This window comes from Fukomys damarensis, unplaced genomic scaffold, assembly GCF_012274545.1.
Source record: "Fukomys damarensis isolate Sample0158 unplaced genomic scaffold, DMR_v1.0_HiC HiC_scaffold_1, whole genome shotgun sequence".
In the NCBI taxonomy this organism is placed as follows: Eukaryota; Metazoa; Chordata; class Mammalia; order Rodentia; family Bathyergidae; genus Fukomys; species Fukomys damarensis.
Window position 1 is genome coordinate 71,536,537 of NW_022900913.1, and position 21,890 is coordinate 71,558,426.

At 40.7% G+C, this 21,890-nt stretch overlaps 1 protein-coding gene across 7 annotated transcripts in view; it reads left to right on the top strand.

Moving 5' to 3' along the window:
- The window catches only part of Marchf8 (membrane associated ring-CH-type finger 8), a 96,152-nt gene that overhangs the window by 59,294 nt on the left and 14,968 nt on the right, over positions 1 to 21,890 (top strand). For 4 of the 7 annotated variants that reach the window (XM_010622486.1, XM_010622491.1, XM_033761941.1 and 1 more), the window contains exon 3: positions 20,691 to 20,741. The exons of 2 other annotated variants lie outside the window; for them this stretch is intronic. In XM_010622486.1, the coding sequence (XP_010620788.1) occupies positions 20,691 to 20,741 (51 nt within the window). Of the gene's footprint in view, positions 1 to 20,690; positions 20,742 to 21,065; positions 21,184 to 21,890 lie in introns of all 7 variants that reach the window. One more of the 7 variants, XM_010622490.1, reaches the window with a different exon arrangement.

A 21,890-nucleotide genomic window follows, 5' to 3' on the forward strand; every position in this document is an offset into this window, starting at 1 on the left:
CATATATACAGATTTCATAAATTCTCAAATAAAAAAGCAAAGAAAATGAGAACCAAAATAACTCATCAATTTGGTAGACCAACATATAGAGACAAGGATTAATGTATTGATAAATTTTAAAAATATGAAATGTAAAGCCTGAGATTTAGCTCAGTAGTGCTGCACCTGCCTAGCCAGAACAATGCTCTGAGTTTAATCCCCAGCATCAGAGGAAGAAAAATAAGAAAAGAGGGGAAAAAAAGCATATATACTTTCTGACATACTCAATAAATTAAAAATAAATTATTTGTTATTTCTTCCTCTTGAATTGTTCCCTTCACAAGGATGTAGTGATCTTCTTTGTCTCTTTCAATCAGTTTAAGTTTGAAACTTACTTTGTCTGTGAATAAGATTGCTAGCCCTGCTTTTTTTTAGGGGGAGGGGGAGCTCCTGTTACATGAAGAAGTTTTCTGTCCTTTCACTTTCAGTCTATGGGCTTTTTATACTAGACGTGTCTTGTATACAACATATTATTGGATCTTGCTTCTTAATCCATTCTGCTGCTCTGTTTCTCTTGATTGGTGAATTGAGGCCGTTAATATTGATGGTTATAACCGATATGTACTAACTTATTATCATGTTGTGTTTTTTTTTTTGCCTTCTCCTTTTAGTTTCTTGGCTTGCCTATTTGATTTGCTCTGTTGGTCCTCATTGTGTTGGTACCTTCATTGTCTTTTTCTAGGATATTGTTTATAATTCCTTGTAGTGCTGGTTTGGTAGTCATAAAGTTTCTCAGGTGTTCTTTATCTTGGAAATATCTTATTTCCCCATCCATTTTAAAAGAAAGTTTTTGCAGGATACATCAGTCTAGGTTGGAGGTTGTTTTCTTTTAGTACATGAAATATCTCATTCCAGGCTCTCCTTAACCTGAGGGTTTGTATTGAAAAGTCTGCTGTAATTCTGATAGGCTTTCCTTTGCATGTAATTTGTTTCTTTTCTCTTATTGCTTGTGGTATTTTGTTCTGTTGGGTTTTTGAGATCTTGATTATTATATGTCTAGGTGTAGATTTTTTTTTTGATCACGGCTAGTTGAGAGTCCTATATGCCTCTCTTATCTGTATGTCAAATTCTTCCCCTCTATTTGGGAAGTTTTCTATAATTAATTCTGTGAACAGCTTTTTTAAGTCATTTACATTTTCTTTTAGTACTTCTTGAATTCCTATCAATCTTATGTTATTCTTCTTAGTATCGTCTAAGAGTTGTATCAGTTTCTCATGATCTGTTTTTAAGAGACCTCTCTTTTCACAGTCACTGACTGCAATTTTATCTTCTATATCTGAGATTCTATCTTCGGACTCTTTTATTCTTTTGTGAACACTCTCAATGGAGTTTTTAATCTCCTGGATATCTGTTTGAATCTGTCCTATGGATTCCATTTCTTTGTTGTATTGGGCATTTATTGTTTCCAGTTCTTTCTTATGCTGGGCATTCATGGCTTCTATCATGGTCCTGAGCTCATCTATTTTCCTCTCAGTTTTTGTTCTAGAGTCACGAATTATAACTTTCATTTTGCTTGTCATCTCTATGATTATCTGGGAAATTACTTCTGTTTTATATTTCTCTAGAGCCTGATTGATCAGTTTTGTTACTTCCTGTTCTTTGAGCTCAGGGTGTCCTGATGATTCACTGTCAGACTTTTCATCCTCATTTGCCCCACTGTTTGCCATTGGTGAACTGGAAGTCTGTCCCTCTATCTTGCTTAAGCGTTTTCTCATTTTTACTGTTGTTGTTGGGTTATCCTTAGTTTTTAACTTTTAGATTATTACTTAAATCTTCCTGATATAGTTGGGCTGCAGCTCATGGGTCTCTAATGACTCATAGACATTCTCATTTTCATCATACTGAAGAAAACAGCTCATTGAATCAATCACAATCCTTTATCCTAATTGATACAATCAGCACCACAATATAATGAAGCACAATTTGCAAGTTGACCACTTATGGTAGTCATCAATCTATCACCTTCAAACCATGTACATTTAAGTAAGATCAAGAAGCAATCCAAAATATGCTTACAGTAAATAAACTTTTCAATAAGGATATTTACCATTTACAGTGGGGGCTTAAAACAAAGTTAAGAGGAGTAGATAAGTATAAGAATTAGAAAAGGTTTCATATGAAGCCAAAAGACGTAGAATGACCAGACAATCGCCAGGAAACTGTTAAATTCAAAAAGAACAAACAAAATTGAAATATAGTAACCTTTGAGTGAGGTAGACTAACCTAAGAAAAGAACATAAAGAAAAGAGAAAAAATAATAGAAGAAGAAATCTGAATTAGGACAAGAGCAGAAACAAAAAGAGAGACGAGGGATACTATAGTGGTGTAAGAGACTGAGTTAGAGAAAGAAAAGAAAAAGAAAAAAAAAGAATTTGCAGAGTAGGATGAAAAAAGAAACAAAAATGAATTTAAAGGGCCTCTTTCAGACTATATCACTGCTGTCATAATATACAATATGTGCTGCCATTTGCAGAGCCGAGTCCCCTGATCTCAGCTAGCTGGTGGCAGAACCCCACAAAGCAGACTGAGCTGGGGCTGCAAGGCCCAGACTGAGTTCCCTGACCTCCTAAAGGGCTGAACTCCACTCAGTTCTACTATAAGTTTCCCCCACCACTTCTTTAAAGATGTTCAAAGTTGAAAGTGCCAGAAAATACTCTTTATGACCACCTCTGCCTCTACAGAGTAGGTCCAAAGACTGGTACAATCAGGAGGTCTAAAAGGGTGAGGGGGAAGGTGGGGGGGTTCGGGGGTACCCCCCCACCTTTCTAGTGCTGAAGATGGCCGCAGCTGCACCAGCAGGGGAGGATGTGGCCGAGAAGACCTTCCAGGGCTGAAAATGGCAGAGGAAGCCTGCAGGAGAGGGCGCCCCTCCATTGTTTTTGTTATTGAATCCTTCAGGGGCATGGTGTTTGTCTGCTTATCCTGTCCCAGAGCTGGAGCAGCACCTGGCTGCTCCTGGCCGTTCTAGGTGCTCCTTATTGAGCCCAGGCTGTGCTCAGGATCTGAACAGCCTCCGGACAAAAGGTGCTTGTTCTGAGTGCCAGAAATTTCTCTGTTTTTAATATTAAAACAACAACAACAACAATGAATGCAGTGACCTTTGTTTTTCAGCAAAACCTTATTTTAATACTCAAAAAAAGTAGAAAATATATCTGAAAAAGATTGTGTTCTTACATTGTTGGGAAGATCAGGAATCTAATCAGACTATGTTGATTTGAAAAAGCATGGGTCCATGTCAGAAGGGAACCTGAAATCCATTTATTCATGGTTTCAGTGACAGTAAGTGGAGGTGTGTGATGCCAGTAGCCCTCAGCAGGTAGCACAGCCTGCATGGGAGAGCCCCAGGGACCATCCCTGTGGCTCCCAACCCACACAGGAGACCAGAGTGGGCCGGTGCTGGGAGAGCAAAAACCCAGGCAAGGGGCTGCCATAATCCTGCGTTTGGTCATCTTGGGTGTTTCCTAGTTGCTGTGATTTTATTACTGCCTTATTAAAGCTTTAAATTGTAAATCTGGGGCTGGAAACCACATTACTATATATCTGGGTCTACTGCTTTATTTAAGACAAGTAATTGATGCGTTTTTCCATACTTGAAATAAATGACCTTAGTCCATTTGTGGAAATACAGCTTTATAAATTGTAGGTTCCTCTTTTTGTGACTTGTTTCTTTGTATTTTATTTGAAGTTTGAACTTGTGTTGTTGAGATAGAATCTTGCCACATAGCCCAGGCTGTCCTTGAATTCTCAAGCCTCCTGCTTCAGTTTCCCAAGTGCTGGGAGTACAGGCATATTCCCCACAACTGGCTTACTTTAAACTTCTTGTAAAATGATTCTTTTAAAACCACTTGTTTTTCCTGACAGCAACATGGCTTTTCCTTTAATTTTTGAGACATAGATTATGTCACAATGTTCCTGAATGTGCTTTTTGACTCTGCCTGTGCACCAGGGCAGCCATAACAACATCCCACAGGCCATGTGGCTGTAGCAAGAGACATTTATTTTTCCAGATTTCTGGAGGCCGATGTCTAAGGTGAAGGGGTGGCATGACTGTTTCTGGCTGCATGTGGCCATCTTCCTTCTGTCCTTGCTGCGGGCTTCTCTCTGAGGAACGCGAGTGGGGTCCTGTTGAGTGTGGTCCCCAGCACCAGGATTTAACCTGAGCCCTCCTGAAGCTCTCTGTAAATACAGTCATACAAGGGTTAGGGCTTTAGCAGGCAAACTTGGAGGTCACACAGTTCTGCCCAGTGCAACAACCACAGTGATAGTTTTATTATGAACACATTAAATTTCATAACAAAATAATAAGTGAATAATAATAGTTACTTTACAATACTGTGAAGTCTTTACAGTCTTAAATGTTGAGTATAAGATATAGACAAAAAAGATTACCTTACAAAGAAGGAACAGAGCTGGGGATTTAGCTCAGTGGTATGGCACCTGCCTTTCAAGTGCAAGGTCCCAAGTTCAAGCCCTGGTACAAACAAACAAACAAAAAAACTAAAGAAGAAACATATTAGCACAAAACTTTCTTTTCAATGAACTAAGAGAAACTAGTAATAAAAATGAACAAATTGGCATATTTATTAAAATATTTTGGGAACAACTGAATAGGTAATTTGAGAAATTATTTGGACATCTCCCTATTTCCTATTTAATCTGTCTTCTACTTGGTTCTTTATATGTATATTTGGTTCTTTGTGTTTCTTACAGAAGAGAAACCATGCCATATTTAAGCTTGTGTGTCTGACTTATTTCACTTAACATTATGTTCTGAAGTTGTAAACATTTGCACAACCACTATGGAAAGTGGTCTCCCTCCTCGAAAAACTAAAAACAGGAATTCCATTTGACCCAGCTATCACCTATGCCCAAGATATCTTCACAGAAGAGTTAAAGACTTCATATTAGAGTAATACATGCACACCCATGTTTATAGTGGCACAATTTATAATATAGCCAGATCTTGGAAATAGCATATGTCCACCAACAGATGAATGGGTAAAGAAAATGTGGTATTTATACACAGTGAAGTACTATACTGCCACAGTGATTTTTTTAAAATGTAAGATTTCTAATACTCTTTGTCTTTTCTTTTTCAATGTAATTTAGTTGTAACTCATATAAACAAAAGCTGTAAGCCACATAAAGCATCTGTGAGATGAATAATTGTAGTTTCCAACCTTCCCACATTAGAATTATTTTAAAAGTTGGGAGAATATAGACCTGCCTGCTGCTGCATCTTCTCCTTGCCCTCCTTCAGGTCAGTATTTTAAGAACAAAATCAGCCTGAACTTCTCAGTCAGTGGTCACAGGTAGGGTTCAGTTACTGCTGTACCAGGGGAAAGTATAGGTTTGAGTTCTGACAGTACCTAGGGCTGATTAGACCCTCAGCTATGTTTTGGGGGGATTAATGAGGAATAAAAAGAGACAGAAACAAATTTCAAGATACAAAGGGGTAACAGGAGGAGATGAAATACTTGGGAGGTTGGCCTACTTTTATTAGCCATTGAGAAGCACAGAGGAAGGGGTAGCATGTGTTTCATGAAACAGCAACTCTATAGAGAATGTGGATAAGGATTAATGAGGAACATATTTTCTCTATACCCAAATGCCTGTATATTGACAGCTGTCACCAGATTCTGTCTGGCCTCAGGAGCTCCGGATTAGGGGGATCTCACTCATTATGAGGGAGGGGTGTGAATGTGGTCTTCCCCATATTTCCCTGATCCAGAGGCAAGATAACACTGGAGGCTGTGAGATCTGAGTTAGTCTAGTCCCTAATATGACAGAGCCATATTTGAGTTCTAGTCCCATTGTTTACTCCCCCAGGCACTGGTATCTGCTGAGCTGACTGCTCAGAATGTTTCTATTTCTGCAGTCTGGGCCTCCATTTTACAAGTGAAGATTGTATCCCTACAGGGGCATGGCTGCTAGCTCCTTAGCATCCGAGTGTTGAAAGATAATTTTCATCACCCACACACAACAGGCCTAATGTCAGTATTCTTTAGGGAAATGGAAACAATCACAAAGACATACCAATTCATTCCCCACTGAGATGGCTATAATTAAAATAACACGTATTGGTGAGGATTTGGAAAAATTGGGACCTTCATATGTTGCCAGTAAAGATGTAAAATAGTACAGCTGCCATGGGAAAGGGTTTGGTGGTTTCTTGACTGCTGAATAGAAGTGCCTACCACATGATCCAAAAAACCCACTTCTGTATTCATAGCCTGAACTGTAACAGAGAAGTAGAAACATCTATACTGATGTTCATAGGGACACTGTTCACAGTAGCCAAAGGTAGACATGACCCAGTACTTGTCCATGGCTGAATGGATGAATCCCATGTGTTACATCTATACAGCAGAATATTAGCCATAAAGAGGAGAGAAGTATTGATTTATGCTACAACATTGACGAACCTTGTATACATTAGGCCAAATGAAAGAATGAGTCACAAAAGACCATGTAGCTCATGGCTCCATTTATTTAAAATATCCAGAACAGATAAGTTGATAGAGCATGTTAGTGACTGCCGGGCCTGGAGAGAGGGGGATTCAGGAGACAGCTAATGCAAGGACTTGGGGTTTCATTTTAGGAGGATGAAACTCTTCTGGAACTAGATTGTGATGATGGTTACACAACATTGTGTATGAAATACCACCAAACTGTATATTTTAAAATTTGTTATAGATGTTTGCCACACACAGAAAAAGGAACAACAGAAAAAAAAAAAAAAAAAAAAAAAAAAAAAAAAAAAATGAGCTCACAACTAGAGAAAGTTAAGATTTTTCAGGAACAGGAAAAATTATGATTGTCATGAACACATTAAAGAATTAATTTTACTCATATGATACAAGAGGCCCAGACAAGTGTTGTCCACGAGTTCAGAGGAGAAAGTGAAAATAGCACTAGTTTCTGTTGAGTAAAGAAATGCTGAAATGAATTACAAATGGAGGGAAAACTGGTTTTTCCATGTGGGCATAAAGTCAACTAACATCACTCAGAATTTATCTATCTGTCAAGTACCCACGGTTTACAAAGACTTGCAAATAATTTTCCATTGAAACATTTTTTTCTTACAGGCTCTTCTCTTTTGATAAAACGTAATGCTATGCAAAGGTTATTCTTGACCACAAATAACATCAGATTTGGCCTGTTTCTAAGGGATGGGGGGATCTTCTTAAGTTTGCTTGTGGTCTTAAGGCTGTGCAGCTGAGGACTTGTTACCATATTGACTGGTAGTACTTATATGAGCTCCTTGTTTGTTAAGGTCTCCCAGTACCCTAGGTTCCTGAACCTCCCAGGAAGTGGCTTTCTTTACTCAACTGTTAGGTGGCGACTGTGTGTTCCTGCCCGCTTTTCTGTGGAAGTGTGGAGGCATAATCTGTGAAGTCAGCCTCAGTGCCTGCCAAGTGCCTGCTTATATTGGATGAGTGTTGTTTGCAAATGTGAGTTTCATTGGAAAATTTGTTTTCGGTTATGAACCGGTGAAGACATACTGAACCTATTGAGCTTATGCAAATGACTGTATTGCCACAAAAGTAAGAATATTCAGTAAGTTACTGGATTCCAGAGGGCTCAAGTGGGGAGGATAAGGTATTATTTACAAGTGTTCCATTTCAGTTTACCAAAGTGGAGTTTACTGAATTATTATGAGTGATTGATAGCTTTAAGAGGGAAGAGAAAAGGGCTTCCTTATATGTCTAGAAAATAATAGAACATTGAAACAGCATCAGCAGTAATTCCAAGTAAAATGACAGTTGTCCCTCCTCAGTGCATTTAGCCGTGTATAATAGTTTATACATGGTGGATCAGAGTGAGTATTCTCATACACACACCCTCTTCTTGGTAGGAGGCTGGAAGCCTGCCTCAGTGTGCCGGTAGCCTGAGAGCTGCTTGAGCAATGTCAACTGAAGCCTGTGCCCCCAAGTCTCTGGCCTGGTCCTTCCCTTGGGCTGTGACACACTTTTGTAGCCTATAGCTGAGCGCAAGGGCCCTGAAGACATTTAAAGAAGACAGAGGATCTACAGATGAAAGATGACTTGATATGACAGCAGTTCATTTATTACTGATAATTTTTAAAAAAGAAAAAATTGAGAGAAATAAAACCAACAGGGAAATCTGCATACTTCTCTGGCATGCAAAAAAGAAAGCCAATCCAAAAACTTTTAGACAGAATAATCACAAATATTATAATGAACACTTATTAAAAATAACCAGACTTTAAAAAGCAAGTGAGCATAAACTTTACACAGAAAAAGTTCTTGACACAGCTAGAATAATGTGCCATGAACATACCAAGAATGTGTCAGGAATATTGTGTTAGCTCTTTGTGCTGTGACATACCTGAGAAAAAGTTGTGGAGTTAGTACCACAACAGTGTGAATATACTTAACAGTACCAAACTGTATGCCTTAAAGTGGTGAATTTTATGTGCTTTGTTCTACACACTTCAAACTTTAAAAGTTGGTGAGTACAGACATCCATGGCATGTTACGTATTTTAGGAAGGAAGCTTTCAGTTGGTACCACCAGCTACTGTATGTTGTCACCTGCAGTTTCCTTTGAGTGTGTGTGTGTGTGTGTGTGTGTGTGTGTGTCTCAGTTGTTCAGGTTGCTGTAACACAGGACTGCAGGCTGGTGGCTTAAATAGCAGAAATTCAATTTCTTACAGTTTTGGAAGTAAGTCTGAAGTCACATTGTCAAAAACTACATCTTCTAATGAGGGCCCTCATCCCAGCTTGTGCAGTGAGCCTTCTCTTTGAGCCTTCCCTTACTAACATGGGCTTTTATTCATCTCAAATAAGTTTTCTAGGTTTTCTTGTAAGTTTTTCTAAATGTGACTATTATTGTAGAACTCAATAATTTCTGCAAGTTGTATATGTGTTAATATAATAGTAATACTTACATTTAACTCTGTTCTACTCAGAAATCAGTTCTTCAGTTTATTGAGGTTTGTTTCATGGCCTCCTCTGGGTCTGTCCACCTACATTTGAGAAGGGTCACGTGCCCTGCTGTGGTCAGACTGGGTTCTATGTAGACGTCTGTGAGGTCAGGCGGGCTGTACCCTGCCTGTGTTCCTAGTAGGTCCACTGTAGTGGCCTGTCTGCTGCTACAGGGGGATGCCCATGGGTCAGACTGCTCCGCAGTACTGCCCAGGTCTCTGCCTGGCGTGCCTGTTGCTGGCATGGGATTCTAGTATCAAAGCGTCATGTGTACGTCATCACTCATCTCACTCAGCCTGGGCTGGGGTTCTTGTAGCAGGTACACACCTACTTAGAATTCTTAGCACTGTTGTGGATTGACTTGATAGTAAAAGATCCCCTCAAACTATAAAACTTGCTAATCTTTGTTTGTCTGGCAATAAATTATTCATTACGATTTTTCATGGTTTCTGTTTTTTGTGCTTACATATGTGTTTCTTTACTTTTACTCTAATCCTTTTTATTATTTTGAATCTAAAGTGTCTCGTACTTAGCAATAAAATTTTTTTCCACTCTAATAACTCTTCGTTTGACTGTATTATTAATCTGTTCACATTTCATGCTTTGATGTGGCTTGTCTACCATTTAACTTTTTTATTTTTATTTTTTATTAGTACATGTTCGTAGTACATACTGACCACATTCCTTGTGAGGTGTGGTACACATACATGACACATCTTAATTCTCCCCTCCTTTCCCTCACCCTCCATCTGTTGATCCCTTTCCCATTTAAGAAAGTTCTGTCTCCGTTTCCTATTACTTACCTTTTACTTTGTTATTTATTTATATTATATGTTTCTCATATGAGAGAAATCCATGTGGTATTTAAGCTTGTGTGTCTGATTTATTTCACTTAACATACTGGTCTCCAGATGCATTTCAAATGTACCTACAAATGACTCAAGTTTAACCTCTGTGGAAGAGTATTATGCTGTTATGCATCAATACCACATTTTCTTTATCTATTCATCTGCTGATGGGCATATAGTCTGCTTCCGTGATTTAGCTATTGTGAATTGTGTTGCTATAAACAGGGGTGTGCATGTATCTCTGAGATAATAGTGTCTGACTTTTTCAGAAGATATTTAGAAGGGGTTAGCTGGGTTGAATGGAATTTCTATTTTTATTTTTTAAGGAATCCCCATACTGATTTCCATACTGGTTGTACTAGTTTACATTCATACCAACAATGTAGAAGGGCTCTTTTTTCCACTACCTAGTCAGAATTTGTTATTATCTGATTTCTTGATGATAGTCATTCTTTTTAAAGTAAGATGAGATCTCATTGTTGTTTTAATTTGCATTTCTCTAATGATCAGAAATGAACATTTTTTCTTGTATTTGTTGGCCATTTGTACTTCTTCTGAGAAGTGTTTTTTTCATTTTTAGTTGCCCATTTTTTATTGGATCTTTTATATTGGAGAGTCTTATTTTGTCGAATTATTTATATAGTGTAGATGTTAGTCCTCTGAAAAATGGGTGGCAATTTTTTTTTCCATTTTGTAGATTGTCTCTCCAATCGGTTGCTTTCTTTACTTTGCAGATTTCAGTTGATCCTATTTTTGGGGCAGTTGGGTTTCTCCAGGAAGTCTTTGTCTATGCCTATGTTTTCAAGTGTTGTATCTGTTTTGTCTTCCATCAAATTGTTTCTGTTTTAATATTATTGATCCATTTTGATTTTAGTTTAGTACATGTTTTTAACTTTTATTTTGAGACAAGGGCCTTCTAGATTGCTAAACTTCCCAGCCTCCTGCTCACTCTCTCAGAGGCTGGGATTATAGGCCTACACTACTATGAGTGGCTTAATTTTTTGTTTTTGTGCCTTATTCCTTTTTTGTTCCTATGTACCTCCTTAGTGGTTTTCTTTTCAATTGAGTGAATATTTTGTGTTGCAACATCTTAATTCTTTTAATGAGTTTTACATTTTTCTTTATTTTATTTTAGTTATTTCCTTAGTGAGTGCTTAAAGGTTTACAGCATATGTTTTTTCTTTTACTAAATTACCTCAGATTCTTACTGATTTAATTCCAGTAAGATATGAACCAGTAAGATATGGATCATTGTTCTGTGTACCTCTATGTCTTTCTCCCCTTTTTAGCTCATATTACACACATTACATCTATGTATGTTACAAACCTAATAATATATTACAATTGTTATTTTATATGATTGTATTTAAAGGAGTGAAAAAGTAGAGCATGTGTATATTTATAGTTTATTTTAATTATTTCTTATTCTTTATTTTTGTGGATAGACATTCCCTGTGGTGTGACTTCCTTGAACCAACAAAGCTGTGTACTGGCTCATCTCTCTTCTTACTGTCCAATATATTTTCTGTTTTATTGAGCCAACAACACAGTTGCACATATATTTTATACAGTTCCTTTCTGAATCATAGAAGGAAAAAAATGAGGGAAGCAAGATATTGCCTTTTCTAGCTAAATAATTACTTTTACTGGCATTGTTTGCTGTTTTATGTGCGTTCTGATTACTAAGTGGCATTCTTTGCTTTCAGTCCCCCAAGTACCTCCTTTAGTATTCTTTTAAGGTATGTTTTCTCATGATGTGTTCTTCTCAGCTTTTCTTTTTCTAGTCATAACTCTATTTCTTTGTTTTTGAAGTTTGCTTGTGCTAAATATAAAACTCTTGGTTGACATTTCTTTCAGTTTCCTTGTGGCCTCCCATTGTCTTTGGGCCTTCATAGTTTCTGGTGAAAAGTCAGCTGTTAACTTGGGGATGCAGATTTCCTTGTACATGAGGTATCATTTCTCTTGCTTCCTATATTTTGGGGTTTTTTTTTTTTTAGCTTATTGATTTGATGCATATGGATGTGGGTCCCCTTGGCTGTTTTTCTTTCTTTTCCCCCTTTCTTTTGGTAGTTGCCCCAAACTGGGTCCTTTCTTCCTCTTCCAATTCTGTAATCACTGACAAGACTGAGTGCCTATTGGATAGCAGAAGAGACTTTTATTCTTGGCCAAGTGTATGAGAAATGGGATGTAAAACTTGGAAATGAGATACCAACTTCTCAACCTGGGTTTGGGAGGCTGTAGATATATGGTAAAAGAAATGGAGAGGAGGGATAGGCTAAGAGAGGAATATTCCTAGCTTTTTTTGAGAAGTTGAGTATCACCTCTTTATGTTCCTTTTATGGTTCTTTGTGGTCATTATCAATGGCAGTTGTTAACCATTGTGGCACTGGTGAGTGTATACAAGTATGCAGGTGGATTAGAAAGAAGGTAGAGGTCAACCTGTCAGCATTGGTGGGCACCTTAAAGCTAGCCAGTTTTGGTCTATCTACCTGAAAAGGAGCTTCTGGCCTATAGGCATCCTGTCGTCATGAAGTGGCAAACTTCGGTTTGATTTCTATGGATCATATTTGCTACTATGGGAAGATGGAAGCACACCAGAAGCCATAGAGACAGAGCAGTAAGTTTAATTATGCTAGCAGGCCATCTGCAGACTGGCCCCATCCCACCCTTGAACAAAGAAGATATATATTCTAGGAGGGGGCATTTCAAGTCAATCAACTTTGTTATACATTCATTGGTTACAGAAATTGAACATTCATTAAAAGGTGGGCTCAGTCATGGTATTGGCTCATACATAATACTGGTAACATGCTTATTGAGTGCTTTAAGGTATGAGGTCTGTCTCATTTACATTCTGGTGAAATGACAAAACTCTCTGGAGACAAAGACATTCCTGAGATGCGGAAGTTGGCTTGGACATGTCCAGGCATGTGAGGCAGGGCAGGCGGGATATGTTGAACAAAGAAAATTTTCAAGTAGGGATTTTTCCTGTAGCAAGTCCAGCTTGAACTACAGGAGCAAAATTTCCTTGCAGAACTCCCTTTTACTCAAGAGGAACAAGGTTAGGGCAGGGTAGAAATTTAGCTAGGTCAAGCAGATAGTAAGTACAAGGTAAGGATAAGCTAACTATACTTTCATGTACTTGGAGTACTTCCTTTCCCATGTTTCTCTAAGGCTCTATTCCTCTTCCTTCTTTTTGCTCTTTGTTCTTCAGATTATATCCTGTGTAGTGGTATATCTGTAGGCTTAACTTTTTTCCCCCCTCTTCCAGCTCAAATCTGTGAGTTCCCATAGTGAATTTTTTTATTTCAGTTTTTAGAATTTTCAATTTCATTCTTTCTGTACTCATTTTAATAATTTTATCATTTTATTGCTGTTTTCTATTTCTATTTTCATCATATTTTCCTTTGTATTTTCAGTGTGACTTCCTTTAGTTCTGTGAACAAATTTATAGTATCTAATTTGAAGCCTTTGTGTACTAAGAAGTTCATTATCTAGGCCCCCTCAAGGGCAATTTCTGTTATCTACTGTTTTTTCTATGTTGAGATCAAATTTTGTTATCTGTACATGTGTTAAAATTTGTTGCAGATGTTCTAAACTAATTTATCCCAAGCACCACATAAGGAAAAACTAAACATTTTAGATAACAGTTTCTGGCAACTCTGAGTTACCTCTACCCATATCTTGGGGGTGGTTGTTATTTAATGACTGCCCTGGGGTGTGGTCAAAGGGTGTAGCCTCCAGGACTGCTTCTCAGAGGATCTGGACTGCCTTGAGTATGCACAGGCCCCAGTTGGGGTGACTGTGCTTTTCTCCCCTCTTCTCTCTTCTTCTCTCCCCTCTTTCTGTAATCCTCCTTTTTACTCTATGATTTCACAGTTATGTTTTCTCTGTTGGTATTGTTCCATCTGAGAGACAAGCACTGCTACTCTGTTGACCGAACAGCCCACTGGAACACTCAACCCCATTAGAAACTTAGAAGTAAAAAAATTAGGACAAAGTTTAATGGAAGGAAGAGACTTTGTTTGTAAGAGGAAGAGGAAGGAGGAGAAAAGATAGCTGCTCTGATAAGAATCAGGGTAGGAACTTTGGAAAGATGGAGAACCTGTGAGCTCTTTGTTCTCCTCTGCTTTTATAGGGGAGTGAGGGACTCTGTCCTTAGCCAGGAGCTTGGGATAACTGGATAAGCTTCTGGGCACATCTTAGTTACTTTTCTTGTTGCTGAGACAAAATACCCAACACCCAAAGTTAAAAAGGAAAGGTTTATTTGGCTCACAGTTTTTAAAGGTTTCAGTCCGTAGTAGGCTGGCTCCAGGGCAGAGTGGCATGGCTGAGGAGAAATAGTCCAAGGCAAGCAGGCAGCTGAGAGCATGTTAACCTCTTTTTATGTTAGTGCATAGGTTTGAGTACTCACTGCCTTAAAGTTAGCACCCCCTTTGCTTCTCCTATATTATTTTGGATACAGAGCAGCTTAACATTTGTGGACTTTGCTCTTTCTCTGTGACCTGCCTGTCAGTATTTTTGGGGGGAGGGTGGGGGTCTCTTAGTGCAAGTCCCAGCACCAGTTGGTGCCATTCTTTGTTTTTCTCTTTCTCTACCCTGTCTTTGACTTGCTTCCCAGGGGAATTGCTGTAGTAAAGTTTGTTTTAAACTCCTTCTAGTAAGGATTAGAAAGAAGACCAAAAGAAGCCCCTATTTTATTTTTTCATCTACGAACCCCTGAGCTTACAATATCACACCTTCTTTTTAGTGTCTAATAGACTCTACCTCCTAGCAACAAATTCAGCCATGAACTGGTCAGTGGGTGAATCCCACCTTTCAAAAGCCTCCCCTTTGAACACGGGAGCCTTTTGGGGACTTTTTCTTAGGTCAAACTGTAACACTGATAAATTCCTGAAGAGGAAATGAATGGAATCTTCATTTCCCTGTTTTTTTTTTTTTTTTTTTTTTTGTAATGGAGATCAAACCCCAGGACATTATACTTGTGAGGCAGGTGGCAGCACTAAATCCCTGGCTTGCTCTGCTCTTTTTTTGACAGTTTCTAGGTGCACAAAATACCCCAGAGTCTGAGGCACCTGAATTTGGATCCCTCTGCTGTCTTTGAGGCCAGCAATGAAGTTTTGCCTCAACTCAGGAAGGCTTTTCTGGCTGTCCCTTTCCCTGGTATCCTCCTGTACACCTCTGCTTGGTTTGTATTTAGTCTGCTGCCCTCATGGGGCGATTGTCCCCATCTTAACTGCTCCTCACAGAATATAGTATGTTTTCACTGGGAAGGTTTCTTTGTACACAGAAGGGGGAAGGGTCCTCCATTCTCCTTGACAGTCGCTTTCCCTGTGGCAGTCAGGATGCTTCTCCACCCCTCCTGCTTCCTCTTGGCGTGAGTGCATGTCCTCACCCTTTCTGCTTTGAACTTGGGGATTACTAGTTCTGGAGGACCTTGGGCAGCTTCATGTTGCACCAGTCATGAGGACTGGATCAGAGCCACACCTCTTAGATCCTGTCACGCACAAACCTGTGTGAGGCATGTGCTGTGGCCATGGGGTGCCACAGGGCCTTGGCTGCTGCTCTTCAGTGGCCTCTCTGCCAGTGAAAAATCATTGGCCTTTAGCTTCCACATCTCTTCTAAACAGCATCACTTTCTTTGAAAGGATGAAGAAACTTGTTCCTTGCTCTCAGCCTGCCCTTCCACCTGTGCAGGCTTGTGCCTTGTGCTTAGCTGCACTGTGCAGAGGACAGGTGGCCCTCACACAGGGCATGAGCCAGTGGGATCCTGTTCTGTCAGCTGGTAGGGTGAGGACACAGCCCCATTATTTGCACACTGCTGGTTTGTGGCATAGGGGTGCTGCCTAGCCTCACAGATGCTGGCTTAGGAATGTGAGATATAGTCCATTTCAGAAGGAGCTGGCATGCAGCCCCTTCCTCTCACTGTTGTCTTTGATGGCAAGGCCTCTGGCAGACTGAGAGCAGCTCAGGGCCTCAGATTCTTCCTTTTCTTCCCAAGGTTTACAAGGTTTTCTTCTGTAGGGCAGGATTAGGTGCCTTATTGCTTTGTGTTTGCTGTTTGCACCGGTTCCCCTCCTCCCTGTTCCTCATCCCCTCTCTGGCCCTCATGCTGTCTCTCTGTCCTGATTTTGTCCCTGCCATCAAGTGGGATGCCTGGTACTAAATTCTTAGCACTCCTTTTTGTTTCATCTATGCTGTGTCACTTTGTGGACTTGTTTAATGCTTGCTCATCCCTAGAGGATTTTTATTGTCTTACATCTCTACCTTACATGTTGGGTGTTTGGAGGACAGTTGTGACAAGCTGATGTCCTTTGTAGCTCATGTTCCATGTGTGTCATTTCAGTTGACCATTTTCTTCTCTGTGTATTCTCTGTTACTGCTTTGCAGATCTGGTGGGAAGCCTTTCCACCACCTAAAAGAACAGGAGTTACTTCAAAGCAAAGCTCTTGATGACTGAATAATAGCTGAACTAGCCACTTTATGAAAAATAGGGTACAGTTTTTACATGAAAGAATGACTGATAGTCTATAGATTTTCTGATGCAGGCAGACTTCCTTAAGAAGAGGAAGTAAAAATTTTTGTTGTTAATGATAAAATGCAGTATTTTTGTATTACTTTTTCATTGATGGGAAGTTTAAAAGAGAAAATTTTATTTGCCTCACAGTGTGTGAGGATTCAGTCTGTGGTAAGCTGTCCCCAAGGCAGAAACATGGCAGAGGGGCCTGGCAGAGAAAAACTCACCTCATGTTAGGTGGGAGATACACACACACACGCACACACACACACACACACACACACACACACGCACACACACACACACACACACGCACACACACACACACACACACGCACACACACACACACACACACGCACACACACACACACACACACGCACACACACACACACACACACACACACACACATCAAGAAACTGGGGACACGCACACACTTTCTAGGTCATGCCCTATGACCTACCTTCCCTAACCAGACTCTACCTCCAAGCAACAAATTCGCCCATGAACTGGTCAGTGGGTGAATCCCACCTTTCAAAAGCCTGCCCCTTTGAACACAGCAGCCTTTTGCAGATTTTTTTTAGGTCAAACTGTAACACTAGTAAATTCCTGAAGAAGGAATTAATGGAATCTTCATTTGCCTGAAACTTCGGCCTTTGGTTGGATAAGAGAATGTGGAAAAAGTTTTTTTAATCTATAGAATCTCAAATGTCTTCTGTTTCAAGCAATCTTCATTCCATCTCTGTAGTTCTGAAATGGTCCCCATAAAAGCAGCAGATCAGCAGAGTAAGTGCACAGGCAGATAAGAGGGTCTAGCTGTTTTCTGTTAGGTGATAAGGAGATTTACAAAAATATAATACAGTGCCACTCTGCTCCCTCAGAATTTTTTATTTGGGAAAGTAGTTTTAGTGTTATTTTTATGACTGAGTTGATTATTGTTAATGCTGAGTGATCTTACTTGGAGTAACTTACTTGAAGAAATGGTTCATTTTTACTTCTAATGTGGCAAGTATCAACAAATACAATCCAAACAAAAGGTTACAAGATCCTTAGATTTTATGGTGTGAAGGGGCCCTGAGAACAAAATGTTGTAGACTTCTGTATACATTTCTTTTAGGGTTCCAGAGTCCCTGCCTCACCTCTTGGTATCACAGCCAGCTGGGCACCAGGCCAGCTGAGGGATTCCAGATGAGTGGATGGTGCTGTATCATGAATCACAGTGTTTTCCCAGAAAGGCTGTAGCTAATTTCTCTAGGAAGAACATTTTCACATATTTCCCCTCACTTCTGCTGGTGGAAAGGAAGGTGGGTATGGTGGGTGGGCAGTCATATTTATTGCCTGTGGAGTTTGGTTTGCTTGTTTCTTGGTTTTAATGACTGCTGTTGGCAGGGAGATAGCCTATGATGTTCCATCGTGTGACTCTTGCCGGGTTTCCTGTTCTTGCTTCGGTGTCTCTCATTCCCTGGCTCAGCTCTGTAGCATGCTTGAGCTCTTTGTATTCTATGCCAAGGTTCTGCATCTGGTTCTACTCTCAAGGTATGTTCTTATTGGAACCAGACATAAATTTGCAAAACATTGTGGGACTGATCACAGTGTGCAATACCCAAATCCTTCAACAGAGCTTCTTTTTCTCTTTAAAGTGATTTGGTAACTTCTTTTTTTTTTTAATTTAAGTTGAATTTATTGGTACATTCTAGGTATACAGTACAGTTACATTCATTACTGGGATCTTGTACCTTTACATGACAGGTTTTGGTTCTCATTTTTTCTCTTACATTAGCACAGCTCTGTTTCTCACCCTCAGACTGATCTTTCCCAGTCTGTGTATCTATCTGCTTCTTGACTGATTTGTTTATTGGTATTAGCTCACTTGTAAGCATTACCTGGAAGTTTAACAGTAGTCACAATTGCTTTTTAAAAAATCCTTCTGGATTATTCTGAGTGGGGGGCAGGGGCTGGAGTGCATTCGGTCACAAAGTCTTCATGTTCCCCAGACCCGATGTATCTCAAGCTCTATTTTAGCAGGAGCCTGAGTGAGTGTGTGCATGGAGTATGGCAAGCATGGGCCTGAGGGAGACAGCGGGGAGAAGACGAAGGACGCAGCCTGTGTTCTGGGAGCACTCATGTTTAGCGCCAAAGAGATGTGGGCTCAGAAGCAGCAGGGAAGTGGAGCCCTCCCTCCTGGCACCTCCTATGGAAGATGGCACAGCAGGGAGTGCCTTCCCCAAGCCAGCAAAGAATATGTTAAAGAACTTACAGAACTAACTGGCAGAGGGTTTTAGGGTTAGGGCATTGAAGCTTACACCTGAACTCTTTCTCTTTGGGAGTCCAATTCTAGTTCTTGCTGTTGACTTCACATCAGAAGTAAGCCGTTCTAACAAGAGGATGCCTTCTTCCTCCATGCCTGCTTCACAGTGCTGTGTGGCCACCATTGGGCCTAGGGCCAGGGAACAGACTGGGTATTGTCATGCTCTGTGCCTGACACAGGCATTTGCATGGAGTAGTTGCATGGTAAATACATGGGGAGCAAATGACTGCCTAGAATGAAGTCTGACATTTGCTTTCTGGAGAACAGCTTTGTTATGGCCCTGAACTTCTGAGATTCTTTAGTTAATTCCTAAAAAAGGAACATTCAAGAGCAGTATTGATGCTGTGGTAGGAAGATTGTGCATTGGGTGCACCTGAAAGCAGAGAAGTAGCCCTAAATGTGGGCAGGGTTCCAGCTGTAGAACACTTGTGTCTTCTGGGGCTGGGTATTTCTTCTAATGTTACCAACAGAAAATATTACTCTTAATGAGGAAAGCAGAATAAAAATTTGAGTCCTCACATTTATTTCTTAAGTTCATGTGGGTAAAGAGCATCTTCTGCTCTCAGTCTGGATTTGTAATGTTACATAGCTCGACAATGTGGCCTGTCCCTACCAACATCTGTCCCTGCTCCCAGTAGGCTGATGGTTGTCAGGAGAGTGTTAGATGAGGCATAGAAATTCATTTTCTGCACCGATAACCTGAGGTTCCTGGCGTCTTTGCTTTAGTTCAGTATGTGCAGTTATAATCTGGCCAGTGCCTTTGTTCATCTATAACACATTCTCAATTTGTGAGTGAGCCTTGAGTGGCACCCGATTTACCTATGCTGAGGACAGAGCCTCTCCACCCTGGGGTGGGGGTATGGGTGGCAGGGTGAGTGGTCTGTGGTCTTTGGTGACACCTTCTTGACACTCTGAGGCACTTTAGAGTTGTATATTTTTCCTCTGCACCTGTTTGATTGATTTGAGACCAAGAGACCTGACTTTGGGGCTGAACACTTAACAGGAGGTCTGTTAAACACTTCCAGAGACCTACACCTCTCTTCCCATTGATATTTATAAAATAAGGAAAGAAATAATAAAATATTCCTAGGTGAACTAACACATTTTTGTAAAGGCAAAGAAGATACTACAATAGTAGTGCCAGCACTAGGCTACTTGAGAGCTGGTTTCTCCATAGAATTTTAGGAATATTGATCATTCAAGCCAGGAGTCTCACAGTGAAGGTAGTCTGTAATTTGGTGATTTAGAAAGGGAAAATTCCATCTCTCTGAAGCTGTTTTCTACATGTATCTTCATATGGTCTTTCCTCTGTGTGTGTCTGCATCCTGCAAGAATACCAGCTGTACTGCATTGAGGCCCCCAGTGATCACCTCTCCAAGGAGCCTATTGCCATGTTACTGTCACAGTAACATTCTGAGACATCTGGCACAGGGCTTCAGTATGTGAAGAGGGGGTGTGGGTTAGCAGACAACGGGAGGTCCTTTAAAAGCAGAAAGAGCAGGACAAAAGTTATTTAAGAACTCTTAAGTGAGAAACGAGAACTTGAACTAGAACATTGATGATAAAAACTAGTGGGGGCGGTAGGATAGGATCTGTGATGGACTGGAGAGTGTGAGAGGAGACAGTGACTCCCAGATTCCTGGGCTCAGGAGGAGGGAAAGACTTGAGGGCAGAGATCAGTGCGATGTCTCGCTGAGCATTCAGCACTGGCCCTACTGGTCCCACACTGTTCCCTGACTGTCAGTGATTGTTACCTGAGGCAACTTGGCATCAGAACAGCTGCCACTGCCTTGCTTTGCAGCTAGCTCCAAACTCGTGTTCTCTTCCTATTGATTCCTTTAGGGAATGGCTGTTGTGCCATTCTTTGTTGCTGGTTTTCCAGTGTCAGCAGGGTGGTTTGTTCCAGGCACACTCTAGTTACAGGATGATCAGTCTGTAGGATCTTTGTGGTCAGGTACTTGCTCATTGCACATTTTAGTCAAAGTTCCATACTTAACACTTTTTTTTTGCGAGGGGGCTTTCTTGCAGAATGAGAAGACTTTGGGACATTCCATGAGTCATTCGAGCAACATTTCTAAGGTAGGGTTCCCAGATGAGTGTCATGTAGTGTTGGGGCCTTTCTTGCCTTATGGCATGGATGGATTTCCATTTATGTCTTCTAAAGATGAAAGGTTCTCTGTCAGGTCTGTAGTCTGACCTGGGGCTATCTGAGGTAGGGGGCAATTATATTTTTCTAGTGAATCAGGGAAGTGACTTGTAGGGAAAACTCCTTTACTTCTAACAAGTCACGTACTTTGTGGCAGGAAAAAAATCTCTTGTCACCAGGGAGTCTGTCACCACAGTTAGGAATGTGTTTGAACAGAGCCAGGTGTGGTGACAGATATAATCTGTGTGGTTATACAGTGTCTGGAGGCCAGTGGTCCTGTGCTGTGTTCTCTCAGATGTTGCCCGGCGCCAGGCTCTTCTTCCTGTGCCATCTTCCTTAGGATGTTGCTGCCCTTCTGCTTGCTGCAGGTCTCAGGTGAGAGCAGGGCCTCCAGACACCTAGACTGAGGCCTTAGCAGGAATATGAGGAGGACCAAGGGGTCTGTTGGCTGAGAGAGACACAGCTGACCTCTCACAGCAGGGCACAGGGATGGCACTGCCAACCTCCTGGGCATCTCCTCCTGCAGCCCACCCTCAGCCCTGTAGGCTCCTCACAGGTGTGGACCTCCCTTTCCTCCCATGTCTCTGTCACACAGCCCTACACAGGACACATCCTGACAGGAAGTCTTGAAAAACCTGTCTGCTGTCTCAGTTCTCTTCGATGTCCTGAGATAAACAGCTGCTGTACATACTATTTAAATTTACTAACTAAACAGATGTTGCACTAAGAGCACCTTAATTTTTTAAAGTAAAAGAATCTAGCAAATTCCAAAAGACATTACTGTTCTGTTCTTAAGCATATATGTAAGACAAATTTGTAGTGCATGACATTGGAGGTCATTTAGAGCATGGTCCTGTGCTCCTGGCTCTACCATCATCTCCCAGACAACTCCCTCAAACTCTGGGCTCCATGGGTATGTGTGTGTATATGTGTGTCAGTGTTCCCATCTGTCCATGTCTGCCCTTTCCAGAACAGTCTCCTTGTAGGAATGAAGCACTCCGGAACACCCCATGGAGGCCACTGCTCTCTGGATAGTGTTGTTTCTCCCTGAACTTTTCAGAGGAGCTGGCCACCACTGGAGC